At 35.9% G+C, this 23,092-nt stretch overlaps 1 protein-coding gene across 1 annotated transcript; it reads left to right on the top strand.

Annotated features, from left to right (window-relative positions):
• Window positions 1-92: 92 nt before the first annotated feature.
• On the top strand, window positions 93-6,789 carry hgh1 (HGH1 homolog (S. cerevisiae)). The gene is made up of 7 exons (XM_016492617.1): window positions 93-159; window positions 947-1,536; window positions 2,128-2,228; window positions 2,430-2,528; window positions 4,344-4,435; window positions 5,086-5,208; window positions 6,084-6,789. The coding sequence occupies exons 2-7, from the start codon at window positions 995-997 to the stop codon at window positions 6,258-6,260; spliced, it is 1,134 nt and encodes a 377-aa protein (XP_016348103.1). The 5' UTR covers window positions 93-159; window positions 947-994; the 3' UTR covers window positions 6,261-6,789.
• The last annotated feature ends 16,303 nt before the right edge of the window (window positions 6,790-23,092 follow it).

The following is a 23,092-nucleotide window of genomic DNA, read 5'->3' as shown; positions in this document are numbered from 1 at the left end:
AAGGCGGAGCTTGGAGTTAATCGCCCAATCATATGCCAGTGCGTAAAAAGGAGGGCGGGAAGATTTGAGTAAACTGTAATCCGATTGGATAAGCGACATGTCAATTCCTACAGCAGGAACTACATTCAACGCACATGCGTTCTGTATATCGTGAATGTGGTAAGTATATTCTATTTCGACAAATAATTTAATGAACACGAGATGATTTTGTTTTATACCACATATTTAAACATGCTTTTTATAGTTGTAGATCGCTGATCAGGTCAGATTTTTGGTTTTGCATATTCAGTTGAATAGTGTAAACATGTAATGATCAGTTGTTATGATTATAATTTTGAAGTATTGTGGTGCACAAACTGTACTATCGTAATAAATTTGGACTCTTTACTAAACACTGTACTGTGTTGCCATGATACAGTGATGGTGATACCATGGCATTTTGAGATACACCAAGGCAGGTTTTTTCAATATTTCAGATGCCAAACAGCGGCAAAAATGATTACCCTCGTACGATCCAAAAATGTATAGTTTCTTAAAAGATTATATATCTGTCTAAATATTACTTGGAGTTTCAATTAAGTAAATTATTACGCTTTTTCATCTCATTATAGCACTGTACTGTAAAGTGTGTTATTTGTTTTCTTATTTTAATCTAATTTTTATTTGTCCGTTTATTTATTTTAATCGACATTTTATGCTATATATTTTAATTTAATCAAATTCTTATTTTTATCTTTTTTTTGTTACTATTTATATTATTTGATTTTTATTCTGATTCTAGCTTATTAAATTTTTCTACTCATTATATCGCTTTACCGTTAATGTATTTATTTATTTTAATCCAATTTTTGTTTATTTGTATATATATATTTTTTTTTTTGTGAGTCTAGCTGTCTAAAGGTTATTATTAAGCTAGTGCTTAGACTGTCTGTGTTTTCTTTTGCAGTTTGAATAAAAAAACAAGAATCTGAGTCTGTCAACAGATCTAGCCACAATGCTTAGTGATGGTGAAGCTAAAGAACTGCTGTCATTTCTCACTCTGGAGATGAGAGCTGATGTCAAAGGTCAGGCCACGGGATACATCCTGGGCCTCACAGGAAACCGGGATGGGTGCCGGTACCTGCGGTCCAAGCCAGACTTTCTCAAAGCCTTGGTGACTCTGACCCGTGACCCTTCCATCGCCATTGTCAAGGACTGTTATCATGCCCTGATCAACCTCTCAGCGGACGAGACTCTTCACCAGCCTTTGGTCAAAGAGACGGACTTACTGGCCATACTGTTCCAGAACCTCCTGGACCCGGAGTATATGTTTGCGGATCGGATCTGTACTATCCTCAGTAACCTGAGCCGACACGAGCGGACGTGTAGAGATGTGTTCAGCGCTCTGCAGGAGCAGAAGATCGGACTGGACAAAGTGGTGGAGATCTTCTGCACGGAGGGATTCAATAAGAAAGCTTCACTTCATTATCTGGGACCCCTGCTGTCCAACCTCACACAGCTGCCCGAGGCACGCCACTTCATTCTGGACAAGGACAGGTAAGCTGTACTGATAATACTACAGTACTGAATGATTACATACAAAATTACACTGTACTAATCATAGTACTATTTCCAGATCCATGGTATGCGTAAAAACATTATATATTTCACGATATTACATAGAAACATGGTATGTGGTATGGTATAAACAAAATATTACCATAGTACATGTCCAATAACAGTATTATCATGGTACAGGTTTAAAAAAAAAAGCTAAAAAAACTAACTAATATTATGGTATGGATTAAAAAATATGATATTAGCATGGTACATATCCAAAAACATGGTATTATCATGGTGTGGATATAAAAACTAACAATAACAAAACATTGGTATCATCATGGTACGTGTCAAAACCCCCCACAATATTACCGTAGTACATGTTCAGAATATGGTATTATCATATGTGTAAAAACAAAACAAAGCATATTACCTTGGTACATGTCCAAAATAGGGTATTATTATGGTTTTGTCAAAAAACATTATATTACCATGGTACATCTCCAAAAGCACAGTAATACAGTGGTACTAGATAGTATGGCATTAATAAAGTGTTAAGTCCTGATTGTTTCATATGTATTTCTACAGGTGTGTGATTCAGAGGCTCCTGCCGTACACACAGTACGAGGAATCGAGCACCAGACGAGGAGGCGTGGTGGGAACGCTCAGAAATTGTTGCTTTGACTATAGTAAGAGTTATTCTTATTTCTTTAAATTATATCTTAACGCTTGAGATTGGTTTAGTAATCTATGGTAATACCGTCTGCTAAATGAATAAATGTAAAGAGCATGTGATTTCATTGCTGCAAATTTCATAACTGAAAGCAAAGCCAATGCAAAAATACGTCAAAGACAAATGAACAAAAATGCATTTAATTCTCATTAAACAGCTCATCATGAGTGGTTGCTCAGTGATGCGGTGGATATTTTACCATACCTTATATTACCATTGGCTGGACCAGAGGAGCTCTCAGAGGACGAGAATGAAGGTGATGCTTTTTACATCATCTGATGTTTATGCCCTCCAGGGGCCTGTTTCATAAAACAAGTTTACCAAATAAGCCAGGCTTATTTCAGTTAGTCTATCTTATTTTGAACCAAATCAACTGACAAGAAGTCAGACTAACTGAAATAAACCTGGCTTATTTGGTAAACTTGTTTTATGAAACATGTACCATGATGGTAGACGAACAAATTCAGTTACAGGATTAGTTTTGAGTTGACAAAACCAAACCACTCCAATCCAGTCCAGCATTATTGGTACCATGATGCTGATCATCAACTTTCTTTGTCAGCTCAGGCTTTGATCCGGAGTTTGTGGAGCACGTGCACATGAATGTGTGACATCATGATGAACAGCCAATCACAACACAGCAAGTGTGATTCACTTCTCGCGAGAGAGCCAGCCAGATTCAAAACTCGTTTGTTAAAGGTTAAGAGACTAAAGAATAGGAGGAATTTAAACGCATTTACACTGAAGTACTTGTCCATGAAAGAGGACAAATAAATGAAATTATCTTGCTCTATTAGTGCAGTCACAAGTGAATCTTGTGAAGTTAGTTTATATAGTTGTCGATAATATACAGCGATAGAGACTCGAACATGTAAGGTCATGCAGCCATTTTTAAAGTGTTATCTATTGATTCTACCACTTATATTACATATGATCTCATCTGTATATATTAATATTCATTTAAAATAAATGCTTTATAATAATTGTTAAACTAAAAGTACTTGCGTGTAATGGATTAATAATAATATAAATCATATTATAATTATTTAAATCATTTGTAAATTGTAATTATCATTAAAGCCAGACAATTTTGTTGTATTTTTAAAGGTACTTTATAATGACCCTTAATTTGTAGGAAGATACTTTTTTTTTGCGTCAGACATGTCACTTTGCTCACATCTGATTGGTCCAATTTCAGTTTGAGATCTTCAGACATGTGTCACTTTGCTCACATCTGATTGGTCCAATTTCAGTTTGAGATCTCTTACCCAGAACATAACCTGCCCCAGAGCAGGTTAGCTGTGCAGTGTAAGTCACTATGGCAACGAACGCAGCTAAAAGCCAAGCCACTTTCATGGCACATAAAACCCAGGATTGGTGCAAACTAAACTGAAACTTAACTGGCTAGCCTGCTAATCCGGCTTCATGGTACAGGCCCCTTATCCAAGAACGATTTTTGTCTTGTTTTGATTTTTGTTTGTAGTGTAGAAACCAAAAAGCAATGTTTCTTTCGTTTGTCCAGTAGGTGGTGCAGTTTACTCATTTTGATGATACACAGGTTGAATGTTAATAGGAAAATGGAATGAACAAAGTGGAAATACCACCATTACAGCAGGAAGTTGTGAATTTGCTAGGCCAGAATCTTTGTTCAAAGTTGGTTACAAGAGTTTATATGCACCATATTTTCCACTTGTGCATAATGCCTTTCTGACCAAAATAGGAGAGAAAATGTATTAGTTAAGAAGTGACCTTATAAGACCTTTCTGAAATCCTTTCAAAGTCTGTATAACTATAGCCCAAACATACAATCTAACTTAATAAGAGTATGTTTGAACTGTATAATTGGCAAGCATGATTTTTTACTAATGCTTATCCTAAAGGTTTGAGATTTGAACAAACTCTGAGCCCAGCATATTAAGAGACATGCTGTTTCTATTCTAAGCGATAGGATTATGACCACTTTTCCTTCTTAAAATGTTTTAAAGGTGAAGTGTTTGATTATCGTGCCGCTATTTTAACAATACAACAATTACATACTTTACATTTAATTGATTTTTATTTGCATTTACAGGTTTGCCTGTGGACTTGCAGTACCTGCCAGAGGATAAAAAGAGAGAAGATGATCCTGATATCCGCAAGATGCTCTTAGAAACCCTGATGCTTGTAAGAACAGCATCTCAAATCTTTCATTTATTTTATCTATCATTTGCCTGTATTGAAGTAAATGACTTACACAACCATTCAAATATTTGGGGTCGGTAAGATTTTTTTACATTTTTGAAAGTCTCTTATGCTCATCAAGGCTGCATTTATATGATCAAAAATACAGTAAAACAGTATCATTGTAAAATATTATTACAATTTAAAATGTTCTATTTGAATATTTTAAAATGTAATTCATTCCTGTGATGCAAAGCTGAATTTTAGCACCATTGCTCCAGTTTTCAGTGTCACATGATCCTTCAGAAATCAAATTTGCTGATTTGCCGCTCAAGAAACATTTCTTCTTATTATGTTTACTGTTGAAAACAGTTGTGCTACTTAATATTTCTCTGGAAACCATACTACATTTGTAAGGATTCAATGAATAGAAAGTTCAAAAGAACAGCATTTATTTGAAATAGAAATAGTTTGTAACATTATGAATGTCATTACTGCCACTTTTAATCAATTTAATAGGTCCTTGCTGTATAAAAGCATTAATTTCTTTCAAAACTATTTTGGAATGTGGGGTATTATCACTATATTTTTCTTCCTTTATGTACGTATGGCTATTCTTTAGTTCAGTTTCTTAATGATCTGTTCATATTCAGCTTACAGCTACTAAAGTGGGCCGACAGATTATGAAGAACAAGAACGTGTATCCCATCATGAGAGAGTTTCACAAATGGGAGAAGGATCCACATGTGATTTCAGCATGTGAGAAACTCGTCCAGGTATGAAAACATTTAAGGCAGCAATGCATGTATCATTCGAGGATAAAGCAATCCCAGAATACATTGCAATGAGCTTAGTGAAAAAAAACTAATTCAAGATGGCTGACAAGTTGATATTACGAGACTATTTTATCCAATATTTGTGGGCACAGTGTGTTGTTAATGCTTAGTGTAACACGTTATTAGCTCATTAGGTTCAAATCAACGCAGTTCCGTCCAATTACACGATTGCATCTCTATTGCATCACTTTTGCAAGATCGTCACATGCAGCGTTTGCTGTAGATGTGGATTGTTGTGCTTTGGAAGACCCCAGACAGTAGGCAGATCAGTTCCAGTTCTCCAAAACCAGGATTTATGAGTTTGGTCGAAAAAAAGCAAGAGACACTAATTTGGTGGAAAAAGCCTGTTCCTTGCACCGTGGCAGGCGTATATTTGGGTACAGCCCCATGGAAAAGATGTCACAGGGTCTCCTATTAAAGCATGATATTCTCCATAACGTCTGGGAGATCCCTTTTGAACTCCAGGCCAGAAGCAGTGGTTCGGCCGTTTGCCTCAACCCATCCATTTTAATTAGCGTCAATAAAACAGCTAATATGCCAAGCGCAGAACGAGGCTAATATTTATCCAGGATTAATGGGCGCTTTTTCATAAAGCAGCAGTTTTGAACTAACAGCTATCAAGTTACTGAAGTTTTTCCATGTTGTCGGGTTCCCGAAATTGCTACTTGGGAATGACAGTAAAAGTGAAGTGCTGTCTGGCATCTCATTAGCTCCAGTCCTGCGTCATTACCACTTTTCTCTCGATATGCGACTCTGACGGAACATATTGAGGTCCATTAAGGTTTCATGTGCAATTTTGTGTGTCTTTGATTAAGGTTTTGATTGGAGACGAGCCGGAGGCGGGAATGGAGAATCTGATGGAGCTGGAGATTCCCAAAGACGTGGAGGAAAAACTGAAGGAACTGGACACCAAAGAGCAGGAACAAATGGAAAAGGACAAACAGGAATCTGAGAAGCAGCTAAATGAATCTCCAGAGGGCCTGGAGAGATAAACAGACATCAAAGCCAATAAACAAAACTTAACTTCCACAAATAGAGACTCTGTCAAGTTGAATGTCCAGCATCACTGAATAAAAAGATCTGCATGAGAATGAATACCTGAGGATTATCGTGGATAGAAAATGTTTGATTCTAAATGCACCTGGTTATGGAAGAACACAGTTCGTTTCTATCTGGTTCAGGCTGGTTTATGTATTTGACTAGCAGGTGGATACCTGGTAGACCATCTTGGGTATGAGACCATGTGGTATGACCAGGTCATACAAACTTAAAAGTGGTTTGTTGCTGGTCCAAACTGGTCTAGTTTGGGTGGTCGTCCACCTAATCAGCCCGAACCAGCTACAAACCAGCTCCAAAACAAAAAACCCACCTTAAACTAGCTCTAGCTAGATCTTCCAGCAGGGTTAAAGACTTTGAATGCCCATTAGTTGAATCCTGGAGCTCATAATAAAGACACCTTGTATCACAATCTGTAAAACTTAAATAAAGGGATTTTCATAACCCATTATTAGACATAGTCTTTGAAATGATTGTGAGGTGATTAGTAAACACATTATATTCAATTAAAAACCTATATGTGAGCCTGGACCACAAAATCAGTCATAAGTCACACGGGTGTATTTGTAGCAATAGCCAACAATATATTGTATAGGTCAAAATTAACGATTTTTCTTTTATGCCAAAAATCATCAGGATATTAAGTAAAGATCATGTTCCATGAAAATATTTTGTCAATTTCTTACCGTAAATATATCAAAACTTAATTTTTGATTAGTAATATGCATTGGTAAAGACTTCATTTAGATAACTTTAAAGGCGATTTTCTCAATGTTTTGATTTTTGCGCCCTCAGATTCCAGATTTTCAGATAGTTGTATCTCGGTCAAATATTGTCATATCTTAAACCATACATCAATGGAAAGCTTATTTATTCAGCTTTCAGATTTAAAGGGTCAAATTTGGACCCTTATGACTGGTTTTGTGGTCCAGGTCACATATGAGCTATACAGACTTAACAGACTAGAACATTAACTCTGTTACAGTATTTTGAAACTGGTATCTGTCAAGTTCATGCAAAAGGTTGTAATAACTGATGAGGCAGTTTTGGACATGTTTGTTCAAAACTGTAGTTTGCTGTCCCCGTGTGGATATAATACAGCATTTAAAAACCTCACCTGACTTCTATATAGAGAAAATCCGTCCGTCATTCGTTGGATTTCATGTCTCCGGTGTCAAGGCCATATATTCACAAGGCCAAGTTGTGAAAGGTTTTATAAAAATAAAATGTAACTGATTAGAAGAAAAGCGACTAATTAATACAAACATGTACATATCTCGAGTACACAAGTCATGTTTGCGTGGTAAGTCAATAAGGCGTTACTGTCGTGTAACAGCAACGCTATTTTTGTTGCCTTGCAACATTGTTACGCCAGGGAATTAGATCTTCTAGCTGCAGGATGGTAATACCATAGATATATATACGGGTAATACATTTATTTAATAAAATAACATTTATACTGTATGTACAACAAGGTTATAGCAAGAAAAAAAATTGAATTTTATTTGAAAGATAATGTAGATAAATAGCATAAGAATACGACTGAAAAGTGTTAAATTTTTGAAGGCAGAGTGTTATTGAAAGTCATTTATCTGTAAACTCACAGGTGCCCATGGCAATATTAAAGGGGTCATATGATGCTTTTAGACTTTAGTCTTTGCAACTTCAGGGATCTTATCTATGCACAATCAGCTTGTAACACTCCAAAGAGAAAGGAAAACTTGAAATCGCATCATATGACCCCTTTAATGCTTCTGACAGGCTGGTGAGTTTTAAAGTGGAGATCCAGGTTAGATGAGGCCCTCTGCTGTGTGCCGTGTAGGTTGGCGGTATTGAGGCGAGATGTTGAGCAGGTGGTAAGAGAATTAACTAGGAAGCCCAGAGAAAGCAGATGGATGTACGCCACTGAAAACAGATTCTACAGCAGGCCAGCGCAAACCAGGAAGAATAACAAATAACTTAAAATCAGTCAAAATAACACTAGCGCTTAAATAAATGTCCACTGGGTTTATCATCACATCGCTGCGGTCCATATTTTGAGATGTCTCTTTCCAACTTCCACAGAAGAGGTCAAATTTTACATCATCAAACCACAGAAATATGAAAGAGAAAAGCAATTCGAGGTCAAACCATGTTTTAGACCAGAATAAAACAGCCAAAAGCATTAAAGTTGGTATCATGGTCCATAAATGGTGTGAATGCCAGCAACTGAGAAAAGGAGACCTACTTTGCTCCAATGACAAGCCGTGTTGGAGAAGCTACTTTTAAACTAAGCTACTAGTGATTTTAAGTATGTAAAACTACATTAAAGCTCTTTTTTAACTAGGCCACCAAACTTGTAGCTACTATAGTAATTTAAAATATGTAAAACTTCATCCAAGCTTTCACCAAGTTAGTAGTAATTTAAAGTATGTACAACTACATTTAAGCTCTTTTTTAAACTAGTTCATACTAGTAATACATTCTAGCTCTTTTAAACTAGTTCACCAATCTAATAGTAGAGTATGTAAAACTACATGCATACTCTTTTAAATTATAGTTCACCAAGCTACTAGTAATGTAAACTACATTTAAGCTCTTCTGAAACAGTCAGAAACACACTAAAATAACAATTAATAATAAAAAATAATTAACTACACTGAAAATTAGTTAATATATTTGGGGCAATATCTTATAAAATATTTATTATATTTATTAATGATATTTAGTATAACTAAACCAGAGCCATATTTTTTTTCTAGTGCAAAAAAGATGGTTTAACTAAAAAGTGAACTTAAAACCATTTAAATGTATATAATTAAACTATTCTATATTTTTTTATTTATTAATTTTTTATATAATTAAACAAAAATATTTTTCAGCACAAAAGATGACCTATAGGCCTAATAATGCTTTTTATATTAACTGTCCAAATGAACTCTTTCACTAAAATGAATTAGACTTTCCAACACTCTACATACTGTTTAAAAAAAAAAAAAAGCCAGTATGTACTTAAAGTCAATGGAAACAATATTCTCTAGTCTTCCAGTACAGCTGTGTGAGGCTGGTTCACCTGAGAAGCAGATTTTGTTATCGGAAAAAAGGGATTTCCAAACTCACCGCGTGTTCCTTACGTGGTGACGGCTGATATATTTGCGAATTCTCTCTTACCTTCTCATGAGTTTTAACCTGAAACTGACACGTTTCATATCATAAACCCCGTTGCCCATAAATCAGGGTAACACCAGTGTTTGGAGTATCCCACCAGAATAACATTTGATGCCAAATGGCTCCACTTCATGGCGACCTCTGGCAACTGCAGCAGGCACCTCAGTTCACGGACTTGGATCCTCCTCTAGTTTTTATTCCCCTCTACAGTTCAACTTTACTGCCTAATTGGGTTCCTTATACTAACCACAGTGAGAATATCTTTGTGTTTAAACAGCTGTAAACCACAATTGAGCATCTCAGGAGCACAGTGAACACTTTGAGGGGAAAAAAGAAGTGTATGCACACTTCCTCTGTCCCCAATCATCTCATCAAAACAGGCCAGTTTGTAAATCACCAAATTTGATCGTGAAATGTTTAGTGCAGTGGTATAAACCAGTCTTTCCTGATGGGTCAAGTTCTCCTTTTGTCTGGCCTTCATAATTCTGTCAATGACAGAACAATTATATTTTCATTGCAACCTTGAATACCGCAGTTAAAAGTCCAAAACGTCATTTATTTCTGCCTTTCTCTTTAAGGAGCATGTCAAGCTCAGTACAACTTTTGTGGCATGATGTTGATTACTACATACACTACCCATTCAAAAGTTCAGAGTCAGTAAGATTGTTTTGGTTTTGAAAGAAATTAATACTTTTATTTAGCAAGGACTCATTGAAATGACCAAAAGTGGCATTCTTGAGCAGCAAATCAGTATATTAGAATGATTTCTGAAGGATCATGTGACACTAAAGACTGTAATAATGATGCTGAAAATTCAGCTTTGCATCACAGGAATAAATTACATTTTAACATATATTCATATTGAAAACAGTTATTTGAAATTGTAATATCATCTCAAATTATTACCGTTTTGACTGTATTTTCATCAAATAAATACAGCCTTGGTGAGCAAAAGAGACAAAAACATTAAGAAAATCATACCAACACCAAACTTCTGCACAGTAGTGTAGCCTATTTTTAATAATATGTGATAGGCTGTAAAATCGAAAATTAAAAAGTTTAGAATTCTTTAAAATACTTAGGCCTATGTTAAAGATGAATTATTTTATGATAGGCTAATAAATATTTTAATATAAATATATGTAAAATGAATGGAGGTGAATTTCATTATTTGACAACAAATGTCATAAATTTGACCGTTTTCATTCGGTCCCATAGACGAAAGTTATTACTTCGGGTTGACATTTGTCATTAACGTGGGACAAAGAATCAAAAGCACATCTGCATTAGTGCACGTCACAATTTAGCGCTTTGTCAAAGTGAAAGTTTCTGCCCATTTTTCCCACGAATTGCCTTTTAAAGACCCGTGATGTTGCGCTACCTGGGCCGCCCCATCCGGAGGGTCACGTAGCTCCGCTGGCCGATGAAGATGGATCGAGGGGGCGTCAACAGCACTGGGAGTGTCAGCATGCGGGCAAACACGAGAGAAATTCAAGTTATTGAGCCCAGTAGTGCCGTCCGTGACACGTTGAGTGGCGCTGTGGAATCTGCGGCTTTCGCGCTTCCGCTGTTAAACGCTACCTGATCCTTCGGCGGGATCGAGAGGCCGCCGTCAGCCCGGTATCCCTTTCAGTCTCGGAACAAAACAGTCTAATGCAGTCAGTCAAATGCGGGACCGGCCAAGGTCGTCTGAGCCTGTCTGAGGAGCAGGAATAAAAGCTGGTCACACATTGCGTTTGACCTCAGTGAACTTTCAAGGCTTCTGCACAGACTACACTTAAGGTACTATACATTCATATTAAGAATAAACGAGCAAAAACCAAATAAATAACATTTTATATAAAAAAACATCTGAACAGTAATTTCACTAAACTTGTCAGAAACACCCTATTTACCCTAAAATAAAAAAACAAGATATTGCATTTTGTCTATATTATGATCCTTCAAATTTTTTTGTGCTTCTGCATTTTTTCATTCCCACTCAATTTCTCATTACGTAAAAAATAATGCAAAATAATAATAAAACGTCATTAATAAATTAAATAATATTAATAATATATTGTGTTATATTGAAATTATAGTGATAGATGAATAGGCCTATTAACAACATATGTACTGTAAATTATAATAAAACATTATTTAAATAATTTTTAATATTTAAAAAACATAATATTGTTTAATATTTAATGAATTACAGGTTTTTCTTATACCCACAATCCTAATTTGTGTAAATTAAATAATAATAATAATAATAATAGTAATAATAATAAAGAAAAAAATATAGAATAAAAATAGTATTTAACACAGATGGTTAAATATAAGAGTATTTTTTTTTTGTGTATAAAATCATTGCTTTAGTCAGTTTTGTACAGTAAAAAAGAATGATTTTTTTTTTCATTCTTTACATTACAAAAAACGAATGCATTACATTACAAAAACGGATGCATTACAGTAATGAGAAGGTAAAACAAGCTTAATGGTCATGAAAATAACATCAGAGTGCAATTTCTTTTGTGACATTCACTTTGTTTTTTCTATGCCTGAGCTTGGATTTCATCACCCTTAACATCATTTGCCTCATTCTATAAATAAACTATAAATGCCCCATTCATTCATTTGGATTGATCCTGCTGATGCTGACCCGGATTGTAAGAGACCACAAAATGAGCAGCCCTCAGGAGTCTGAAGGAAGTGAATCTGTGAACATCTCAACATCATCTGCTTCAACGAGAGCTGATGTGCATAGACAGATTTAGATTCACATTTGTATCCAAAAGCACTCAAAAGGAACGATGTGGTGCTCACGCACAAGCATCTGCCTCCCATTTAGCACGCTGCCTTGAACCGGACCACCTTAAGTGTGATACTCGATTTTAAGAGCTCTCCGGAGGCCACGACTCATTTCAGCAAAGCCTCATGGCTCTCTTAAGGTAGCCAGATTGATTGCATTCAGTATGAATTGTATTTGGTTCAGACATACATCAGGTTTTACATTTCCACTAAAGTTTACGACCGCAGTAAATTGATATAATTGTTAAGATTTTGCTTGCTCATTTTTTTTGTGTCAAATTGATTGTTCTCAGCTTTTGAGCTGTGGGAGCAGGAGTGTGAGAGAGCGAGGTTTGACTGTTCCTTCAGTTGCACTAGACTTGCTTTATTTATTGTGCATTTTAAATGGCAAAATGTGTTTCTGGTTTCTTTAAAGCTTTGAAACAACAATCCAGTCTTTCTACTTTAAAAATTCATGTTTACTTCTACTAAAACATCTTAAAATGTAAAAAAACAACAACAAAAAAAACATCTTGATGAATTTGTTTTTTACAAACATGCAGCTTTTCGCTTCTCAAGCTGTTAATTGATGGACTGGAGTGGTGTTGATTACGTGTGGATTATTGTAATGTTTTTATCAGCTGTTTGGACTCTCATTCTGACGGCACCCATTCACTGCAGAGGATCCATTGGTGAGCAAGTGATGTAATACTACATTTCTCCAAGTCTGAAGAAACAAACTCATCTTGGATTTCCATTGCAAGAGCATTAGCACTTTTTTTTTTTTATTGACATTATTATAAATACTGATATGAGCGAACATTTCACCAGTGCCTCTGTAATGAAGAACACATGTGTTTTGTTTGTTTTAGGAGAAATGGAGGCTGGAATTCTGGAATCACCTCACATCATTCCTAAGGAAAAACGTATGCTGGACGATGACCTAATGAAGGGATAAACTGAATGAATGGAGAAGCCTGCAGATGAATTCTTGAGATGGTGGAGATGTGACGAATTTTGAGCGAGTTTTGGGAAAATTGCCTCATCAGCAGTGAGGGGGGCCTGTCATTATGCAGTTACATCCACTCAACTGAAGGGATAAACTCTAATCTAAAGATCCTGTGAGGTCACACAAGGACTTCACAGATGTTCTATCCACCGAAGAAACTATAAGTCATGATCTAATTGGGTTATTATTTCCTCATTGTCCAATAGGAAGTTTGATGATGTGGCACTTAGAACACACACATTGGCTATACGTGCACACACTAATTTGGTTGTATACACGAGTCACAACTACTTAAAACCAATTCACTTGACTGTTATTTTAGTATTATTTCTATACTATTACAGTATTTATTAATATTATGAATTAGCTTTTTATATTTTTAGTTTTCATTTAAATTTCGGCTTAAATTTTCTATGCTTATTTTGTCTTTGTTAGTTTTTATTTTTTTTGCAATTTAGCTTTGTTTAAATTTACTTTTATTTCAGTTCAAGTAATTCAAGCACTTCAACTTATTTCAGCTAGTTGCCACAGCAGCATTTCCTTATTTTTGGTTAAGCTTTTAAGATTACGTTTTTCATGTAATATTTGTTTTTTATTAATTTTATTTGAACTTTATTTCAAATAATGCAAATGATTTTTAATGGTTTTAATTAACTATAACAACACTGAACAACTACTTAAAGCAAAAGACAGCTTGTAGTTATATTGACAGCAGTGTTTATATGTCTTGTCTTATTCGCTAAATTTTATTTTAAAATTAAATAAAAAAAAATAAAAACCTAACACCATTTAGCCTAATGGGGAACACTTTACAATAAGGATCCATTAGTTAACAATGAAAAATACTTCTAAAGCATTATTAGTCTTAATTAACATTAAATTTACCATTTACTAAAACATTAAAATCAAAATTTGTATCTATTTAATATACCTGAGTTAACACATACAACAGTGGTAAGTTATTAACAAAAATTAATAAATTACTAAATACTGTAACAAATGTTTTGCGCATTGTTATTTAATGAATTAACTTAACTAATGGGACCTTACTATAAATTGTTGCCATTTAATGGAAGACAAATGCAACTATATTTATCACTACATCAAACAACATGTGTATTCTTTACTCAGAATGTAGGTAATGTATTTCCCAACATTTAAACCAACTGTATGTAAGTTTTTCTTTTAACCTTAAAATATCAGTTTCAAAATCATTCTGATTATACAGACTTCTAAGGCGAATGGCTTCTGTTTCTTTCCTACGCTCCCCACAAACGTCTGTTCCGGTGAGCGGGTACGAAATTCCAGGAAAAGAGCGGTGTGCTTTACAGCAGCAACAAATGCACATGTACAGCTATCCACTGTAATTAACGGCTTCCATTTACTTAACTGTAGGGGGCTCCAAAGTCGCAGAAATACACAAAACTACATACAGTAGCTTTAAATGCAGTTGTCACTCCAAAACCTTTGCAGTGTGTAGGCTACGTGGCCTTTATGATGCTCAAGTTCCGCCCCTTTACTCTCTTTTATCATGACAGGGCACAAGCAACAGTTTTCCCCCATCAGCCGTATAATTACAGGCCATCTGAAATGAAATCCGGCTAATGTACAACAGACAGCCAGTCTTGCCAACCGTTCTCTCCTCAGACTAGAGCTGCTGCCTTTAGGGGGTCTGACTGTACCCTGCTTCGAAGCTCAAAGCACCCATTAACTTATTTTCTTACCGGCCAGAGAGCTGCGGTCCAACAAACACCATGGTTCATTTTCAACAGCCCGCCTCAGGTCCCGCAGGCTGTAATCTATGATTGACACAACCATCTCTCCGCCTGTAAGACAGACCAACTAAGTTTTACTTCAGGATGCAGATCAGAACACAGTAACTAAACTGTTAGAAAGAACCTAAATGCCATCAAATCAAACACTGATGTATTAATATTAGTACGAATGACAATAATATGCAAAATTATACAAAAATATTAACATGACAGACTAATTGTTTCTAAATGTCTCTTGAATTTCAATAGTTTCATGCTCTCAGCAGCCAATAATTCGCTAGACAGAACACAATGTGGTCGACACAAACCATTTTATCCCTCATTGGAAGTGAAGCTGTGTTTAATGTAGTCTGGGTCATATTTTCTTGAACTTTGTGTAGTTTTGTTAATGGTTTCTGACTTAACATTTATGCATTTGGCAGCCACGTTATCCAACGAGACTTACCTTTCATTCAAAGTACAGATTTCATCAGTTTATGCATTGACTGGGAATCGAACCCATAACCTTGGCATCGCTTGAACAAGAATAGCATTAAATGCACAACTTTTGACGCCAATAATAAAAGATATGGGAAGTGTTGTTTTCTCCTTCCTTATAAAACTGTCTACACGATTACAAAGTTAGTTGCATTTTATTATTTGCATTTAGCACTGTTGTTTTTCCTGCTGTTTGTGACCCACTTTGTTTTAAAGATTATTGGAGTACACTTTTACAAGTAAACATTTCAGTTTTTCTAATTAAAAATTTCATGTTTAAATGTTACTGGCTGTTTCTTTGTAATTATTCATGAAATTTACTAGCAATTTCTGAGTGAAAATTGTTTCCAAATTTTGTTTTTAAAAGTAGGCCACAATCCATCAGTTGAGTACAGCAGGAAAACAAACAAACAAAGAGCAGGGACGTTGTAAAAACGCTTCTGAAACCCTTCACATAGTACATTAAGAATCGCAACATTGCAGGCCCAGGGAATACCACTTAACCCTGTGGGACGAGGCCTGTTCCCCACAATGCAGTGTTATATGAAAATACATTGCTTCATCATCTTGATAAACAAGCCCGGAAAAGGAAAAATAATAGCTAAGGAACACTTGCCTAAATGCCTTCCGTCTGAATGCGAGTGATGTAGTGTGCAACAGAGAAATGCATGGATTTGCGCTGGTGCAAACCACTTAGGCTAGCTTAATGCTCACGTTGCTCCGTTCCCCCTCATCTCGGCAACAAACACCCCCAGCTTCCTGCAGGGAATGCACTTTCTGAACACGGTCCAGGTAAGGATTTAGGGGCTCAGATTTATGACGCAGGCGGGATCCCACAGCTGGGGTGGGGATTAGCCCCGGGCCGGAGCAGGAAGGTTTTTGGGGGAAAAAATCAGGGGGTCTTGCAACAACTGAAGAAGACTGGAGCAGAAAGCTGATCATCATGGAGAAAAGGATAAGTGAGGAAAAATTTAAAAGTTAGATTTTGAAGGAGATATTTTTTCTTTTTTGTGCAAAGATTCATGTTTAGCATGAAAAGGCGACACTTCATATAAGGTTTGTTCAAAGCCCAAATATATCTACTGTTATATTAAATGAAACCTGACCTAGTAATTATGTATAAAAACTTTAAGCTAAATGAAACAATCTATATAAATCTAAATAAAATCAAAAATGTAAAATATATGACCTTTTTATTGGTAAATATTCCATTTGATTATTAGTGTATTATGCATTAAATGCATTTACCATTGTTCAACATTTTCGCAGACATAATCCAGTCATTTCAATAGGAACCCACGCAAACGGAAATTTCGCATGAGGATGAAATATATCTTCATGACCAAAAAACGTCCATTGTCTAATGTCATGTGTAGCGATGTATGATGCACAACTCACACAGATGACACTATCAAACCAAGCAGCTTTCTGGCAGTTTTTCCTTGATATTCCGATAATATGATATTACATCTCACATTTCTGAGTTTATATCCCTTCGCAGGGAGTTCGATTGACAGGCAAGCTGCCCAATCATAACGCTGAATTTTTGTCCAACAAACAAACCATACAGGAGAGCAGATCAACGTCGGTGGACTTGAACTTGAAAAATGTTGTGTATTGACATCTTTCCGCGGTTGAAATAAAATACCTTCTGATGTTCATTCATGTTTATTTTGTGCTTTAAAGGGATAGTTCACCCAAAAATGAAAATTAGATCATTTACTCACCCTCAAGCCATCCTAGGCATATATGACTTCCTTTTTTCAGATGAATCCAGTCGGAGTTATATTAAAAATTGACTTTGATCTTCCAAGCTATTTAATGGCAGTCAGTGGGTGTTGCAGTTCATCAGTCCAAAAGAAGTGAAATAAAGCGCATGCATCCATAATAAAAAGTGTCTCACACGGCTCCGGGGGGTGAACAAATGCCTCCTGTAGCGAATCGATGCATTTTTGTAAGAAAAATATCCATATTCAAAACGTAATAATCACTTTAATCTAGCTTGCGCCAACAGTTGAACACGGAAGCAGCTCCGGGAGGATGACGTAAGATGTCGGCGTTGGAAGATCAAAGACAATTTGTTATATAACTCCGACTGGATTCATCTCAAAGAAGAAAGTCATATACACCTAGGATGCCTTAAGGGTGAGTAATTCATGGGCTTACTTTCATTTTTGGGTGAACTAACCCTTTAACTAGGGTAGTAAACCCTAGTTAAGAACCCTAGTTGTGACAGGAAGAGAGATCTGTCACAACACATCAAAGAGCCACAAAACGGTATTTATTGTTTAAATTTCACGAAACTCCTGATCTTGTGAAATTTCACAGAGCAGCAATATGTGATCGTAAATTAGCAGTGATGCTCACCTTTATTAAGCTAAAAGAAAACAAATATAGTGAAATATTTCAATATATATGACCTTTTTACGTGTAAATATTCAAACTGATTCTTGTTTTGATTGTATTGATTCTCTTTTTAAACAGTCAAGCTTGGTTTAGAACAGAGGCCTACAGACGGAGACGCGCACACAGCCTGTGACAGACAGACACGCTCGATTTCATAACAGTGCCTGCAGGCGGGCCAACTGTCATAAGTGAAGCAGCAGGCTGACAGAGTAGAAAACAGGGTAACAGGAGCCGGGCCAGCGCTGGTCATCCGTCTGCTGCTTAACTCGCTCCCCACATCCTGTTTTCAGAGAGATGCCGATGTCAATTTACAGAAGAATTGGTGCCGAAAAAGGCAGCGAGAGCCAGGACGTGGGCACTGAGGCATTTTTATCGCCCGCTGGCTTATACTTCAACATATCCCTGACAAACCCACACGGCAGAGCTGAGTGTTTAAGGTACGACCTAAAAAAGGAGATATTAATCTGTACAACATCCTTAAACCTTCACATGAAAACTCCCACAAGTGCTGTTTGAGAGAGAATTCTGTGCCGGGGAATCATGGGATACGTGCAATCTCAGCCAGGCCCACAAACGCTATTGTAAGTTGTGTTAAACTACTGTATGACCTTTCTGTATTTAAAACGGCACAGAAACATAACCGCGGGGGTGAATATGTGACTAAACGCTAATGATGTTCAATTATCGTGGATGGCCTCTCCATCATAATCTACTAACCCTGTGTGGAAAATTTCACAAACTTCAAAATACAACCCAAATTACCCGAGTGAACTTCAACACTATAGGTTATATACACAACAGACTGCGCATAATATTATACTCGCTTAAAGGGATAGTTCACCCAAAAATGAAAATTCTCCCATAATATATTCACCATCATGTCACAAAACAAGATATTTTGTGGAACACAAAAGAAGATATTTTGTAAAATACCCTAAAGGGTTTTCTTTGTTTATTCAACGAAACTCAATTGGGTTCAATGTTGCTTTGGACCTCAACATTCAACTTCTGCAACACCAACGTAAAAATGTTTATGACAGTCACAGTAGGTATATGTTCACATCAATCCAATCCAATTTCAGATTCTGAAAGTTTTACTTAGTATGAACCCCAAACTTTGCAATCCAATTTGTTTATATGTGCATTACATGTAGCTATGCCAAAGTCAGAAACGTTAAAAGGCGGAAATAAACATCCACTGTGAAAAATGTCCACCTATTTCATCTTAAAAATTTAAGTATAATCAACTTGGTTGTAAGTCAATTAAAAACTGACTTTAAAAAAATCATGTTGAATTTCATATAACTTACAAAAAAAGTTGAAATTTCTCAACTTATTTGATGAGTTAATGTAAAAACATAAGTTGCCATTACTTACTGATCATATAATTTTTTACAGTATACTCATGTTCGAGAAATGTAAAATGTAAACAAATGCATCACAATGCCAAATATTTGTGAATTTGATTGAGAAAATAGTCGGATTCAAGCGTTTACATGCTTAGTTTTTTCCTGTTTATTGGATTATTTCAGGACTACACCACACCTTTATATGAAGTATTTTCTAAATGAGCCATCAGTCTGATTACTATAACAGTTATATAATAACAGTTTATTCAGTTGCATGTAAATGTAGCTAGTGACTTTTTCCAATACAAACAGAATTACGAGAAATAAACTCAGAATTCTGACTTTTTTTCCACACAATTCTGTTTACATCTCGCAATTCTCTTTTTTTTCTCTCAGACTTCTGAGTTTACATCACAAAATTCTGTTAATTGTGACTTGTGTGAGGAAATTTTGACTTTTTAATTTACAATTCTGACTTTTCATAAATAAAAAGTCAGAATTGTGAGAAAAAAATGTAGTACTTTATTTTTTTTTAATTCTGTGGTGGAAATAGATATTCATATCAAGCTTCTCTTTTATGAATTCTTATGGAAGCGCAATTGAGGTCTATGACAGGCAACCAGATTTTCACTAAACTATGACTTTTTGAGCCTGAAAGGGAGTATAATCCAGTGCTATCGACTTTGGGAGGATCAAATGTTCACATTTTGAAATAAAAGTTTGGAATGACATACGTGTGAGTAAATGATTTTTGGTTGCACCATCCCTTTAAGAACATGCTTAGTATTACAACAAAATTTGTCAAATGTCACCGGTTTTAAAACCACTAAGATTTGTTTAGTTTGACAGCTAATATCTGTTGCGGCTTGTATCTTTACAGGAATTATTTGGTTAGTCAAGGTTCTTAAATGGCCAAAATTGCATCATCAACCACATACTGAAAAACACCAGCAAACCACTTTTAAAATCACAGAAAAACAAACTCAGACACACACACGGGAAAGCGGCCTGACTCACACCAGAGTAGGTGAGAAAGTCTCCTGGTGCTTCTGTTGAAACAAACACACACACTTACGGGTCAGTGCGTGTCCAGATAATAAGAGACTGCCGCCGACGGGCCTCTCCTTCAAAGCTTCCCCTTTCATATCAAATGTGCTGCTTAAAGTAACCAGAGAACAGCCTTTTAATTTTCTCTAAATTAGCTCAGGCAACTCAATTTCGGTGCGGTTTCGCTTCCACCACCGTCTGCACGGCTAGAGTGCGATGATGTCATCGCGGGGTTGTAAGCACATGTGTGGGGAAAATGAAAAAGGTTCCTCTATTTAGCGGTAATTTGTAACAGATCTGAATGAAGGCGGCTGCCAGCAGTTCACAGGGCTGTTTTCCCTCCAATTAAACGGCCGTAAACTCCCAGCGTTTGGCTTTCTGCAGGTGCGGCAAATTGGGGTCAAGGAGGATCAGATCTGGCTGCCCTGTTTTGATACTCTTTAACATCAGAGACGTGGCCAAGCGGTTAGAGCACATTGGGCCTTGGTGCTTATGCGGGAAAGTCTGTGTAAAGATATTTCCTGATCCCTTTCTCCCATCATTTCCTGTGCTCTCTCTACTGTGCCTTTAACCTCCTGGGACTCAGCAATTCATTTATGTGGCTATTTGCTTTAAGTGCATTTCTAAGGTTATAAATGCCAGTTTCAAGTCTGTTTAAGAGTCATCTTGCGCTCTTCAGAGATACCAAATGTTTGGAGGTTTGACCATGACAACGGTGTCTCCTTGTTTTTAAAATGTTGATAAATTAATTCAGAAAATTTGGGAGGAACAGCAGGTGTTTTGTATTTATCATAATATAATACCAGTAATTATTTATATTTCATTGACACTGATTTCAGTTTGGATTTTGATTCTTTTACAAGAAAGACACTTCTGTAAGGAACATCAGGACATAGTGAACATGTTTTCAAATGCTGGCAAGACACTACAGCTGAACAAGTAAAAAAAAAAAAAATCTTAAGAGAAATGGTTATAATGGATATTTATGTTATTTTCATTATTAAAATAATTTCATATTTAGGTGTTTCACCAAATACATGTTAATATAAAAACAAGACATATAAGGTTGGGAATTTATATTCTTGCCAATTTTACACAAATCATGTCATATTTCAGAAAGTAGCCTACAAACTGTGCCAAAATAACGGATGAAAAATGTATTTTGATTGAACATAGGCAATAATTTATAGATATACACACTATACAGCCATACAAAATATAACAATTTATTTATAAACATGTTGTATATAAATAAAAAAAATGTAATTTCATTAATGTAATTTAAAAAATATACCTTACATTCCAAACTTTTGCTGGATTCCAGGAGGATAAATAAAAGTTATATTTCATTGACACTGATTTCAGTTTGGATTTTGATTCTTTTACAAGAAAGACACTTCTGTAAGGAACATCAGGACATAGTGAACATGTTTTCAAATGCTGGCAAGACACTACAGCTGAACAAGTAAAAAAAAAAAAAATCTTAAGAGAAATGGTTATAATGGATATTTATGTTATTTTCATTATTAAAATAATTTCATATTTAGGTGTTTCACCAAATACATGTTAATATAAAAACAAGACATATAAGGTTGGGAATTTATATTCTTGCCAATTTTACACAAATCATGTCATATTTCAGAAAGTAGCCTACAAACTGTGCCAAAATAACGGATGAAAAATGTATTTTGATTGAACATAGGCAATAATTTATAGATATACACACTATACAGCCATACAAAATATAACAATTTATTTATAAACATGTTGATGTTTTTTCAATATCACATTTTTTTGCCTGTACTGTAGTGTCTTGCCTTCATATATATATATATAAAGAGGAGAGAGAAAAAAAGAAACAGGAATGTTTTTCCTTTTTTTGGAGCATCTGCCAAAGTCTTCAAAGCTGAAGAAGGGCTCCATTGTCAACATGGACAGACTGAACATCTGTGAGGCAACAGTCTGGCCCGGGATGGATTCTGGAGTTCAGCCTCAGCTGGATACTGTGCTGCTACATCGATGTGATCTGAGCATCCCAGCATCCCCTCCTCCTTCCTAAAGAAGACACACTGAAGAATAATCAATAATATAAGCACTTACAGACTGGAACTACAATCACCTCATCTTAAAATAACTTTCACTGCCATTTAAGTCAACATGACATCCATTTACTTTCATTCACAATAGGGGTGTGAATACCATTTTAACTTCATGAATCTTTGATTAAAGAGGCGTTTAGTTTCCAGCTTAAATCAAGCCATATATGGAAACGAGCATCTGTTAAAGGCCCACAACATAAAGAATTTAAGTGCTGGCATGTGGTTAAGAGGAGATTTACACTGGTTTATTTATACATTAACACTGAGCTAGTGACTGCATTGATTTCTCGAATAAACCAGGTTGCATTTCTGCGTCAGGACCAGACCCCTTTTGAAAACCACTTGGCTTGGAGTCGCAATCCTCCAGATTCCAATGAAAAAGCCTCATCTCTTAACTGTGGTCATGATGAGGCAGAGGAACTCCTAAAAAGAACGACAAAGTTTCTCAAATGAGATGCTAGGAAAATATTAATGTGCCCTCACTGTGTCAATAATGTGTTTGGCTGCTGCCGTTTGGAATGACTCAACGACTGAAACGCAAAAAGAACCATCCATCCATCTTTGGCTTCGCATGTCGAATGTTCAGGCTCGGATTTCTCATTCGGTCACGTAAAAGCTTCATCTCTCCTCCTGAAAGTCATATTCATGACCGAAGCCTTACTGACGGGGCCAAACGCACTCGCGTGGGTA

This window comes from Sinocyclocheilus anshuiensis, unplaced genomic scaffold, assembly GCF_001515605.1.
Source record: "Sinocyclocheilus anshuiensis isolate Anshui unplaced genomic scaffold, SAMN03320099.WGS_v1.1 scaffold566, whole genome shotgun sequence".
Taxonomy (NCBI): Eukaryota; Metazoa; Chordata; class Actinopteri; order Cypriniformes; family Cyprinidae; genus Sinocyclocheilus; species Sinocyclocheilus anshuiensis.
Note: the sequence above shows the minus strand (reverse complement) of the source record. Positions and strands in the feature narration are given on the sequence as shown.

Excerpts from the sequence above, each read along its gene's own strand:
- hgh1 (XM_016492617.1), top strand. The coding sequence starts at position 995 with ATGCTTAGTGATGGTGAAGCTAAAGAACTGCTGTCATTTCTCACTCTG. Across the intron at positions 4,436-5,085 it reads TCTTAGAAACCCTGATGCTT|CTTACAGCTACTAAAGTGGG; the intron begins GTAAGAACAGCA and ends GTTCATATTCAG. Across the intron at positions 5,209-6,083 it reads CATGTGAGAAACTCGTCCAG|GTTTTGATTGGAGACGAGCC; the intron begins GTATGAAAACAT and ends TCTTTGATTAAG.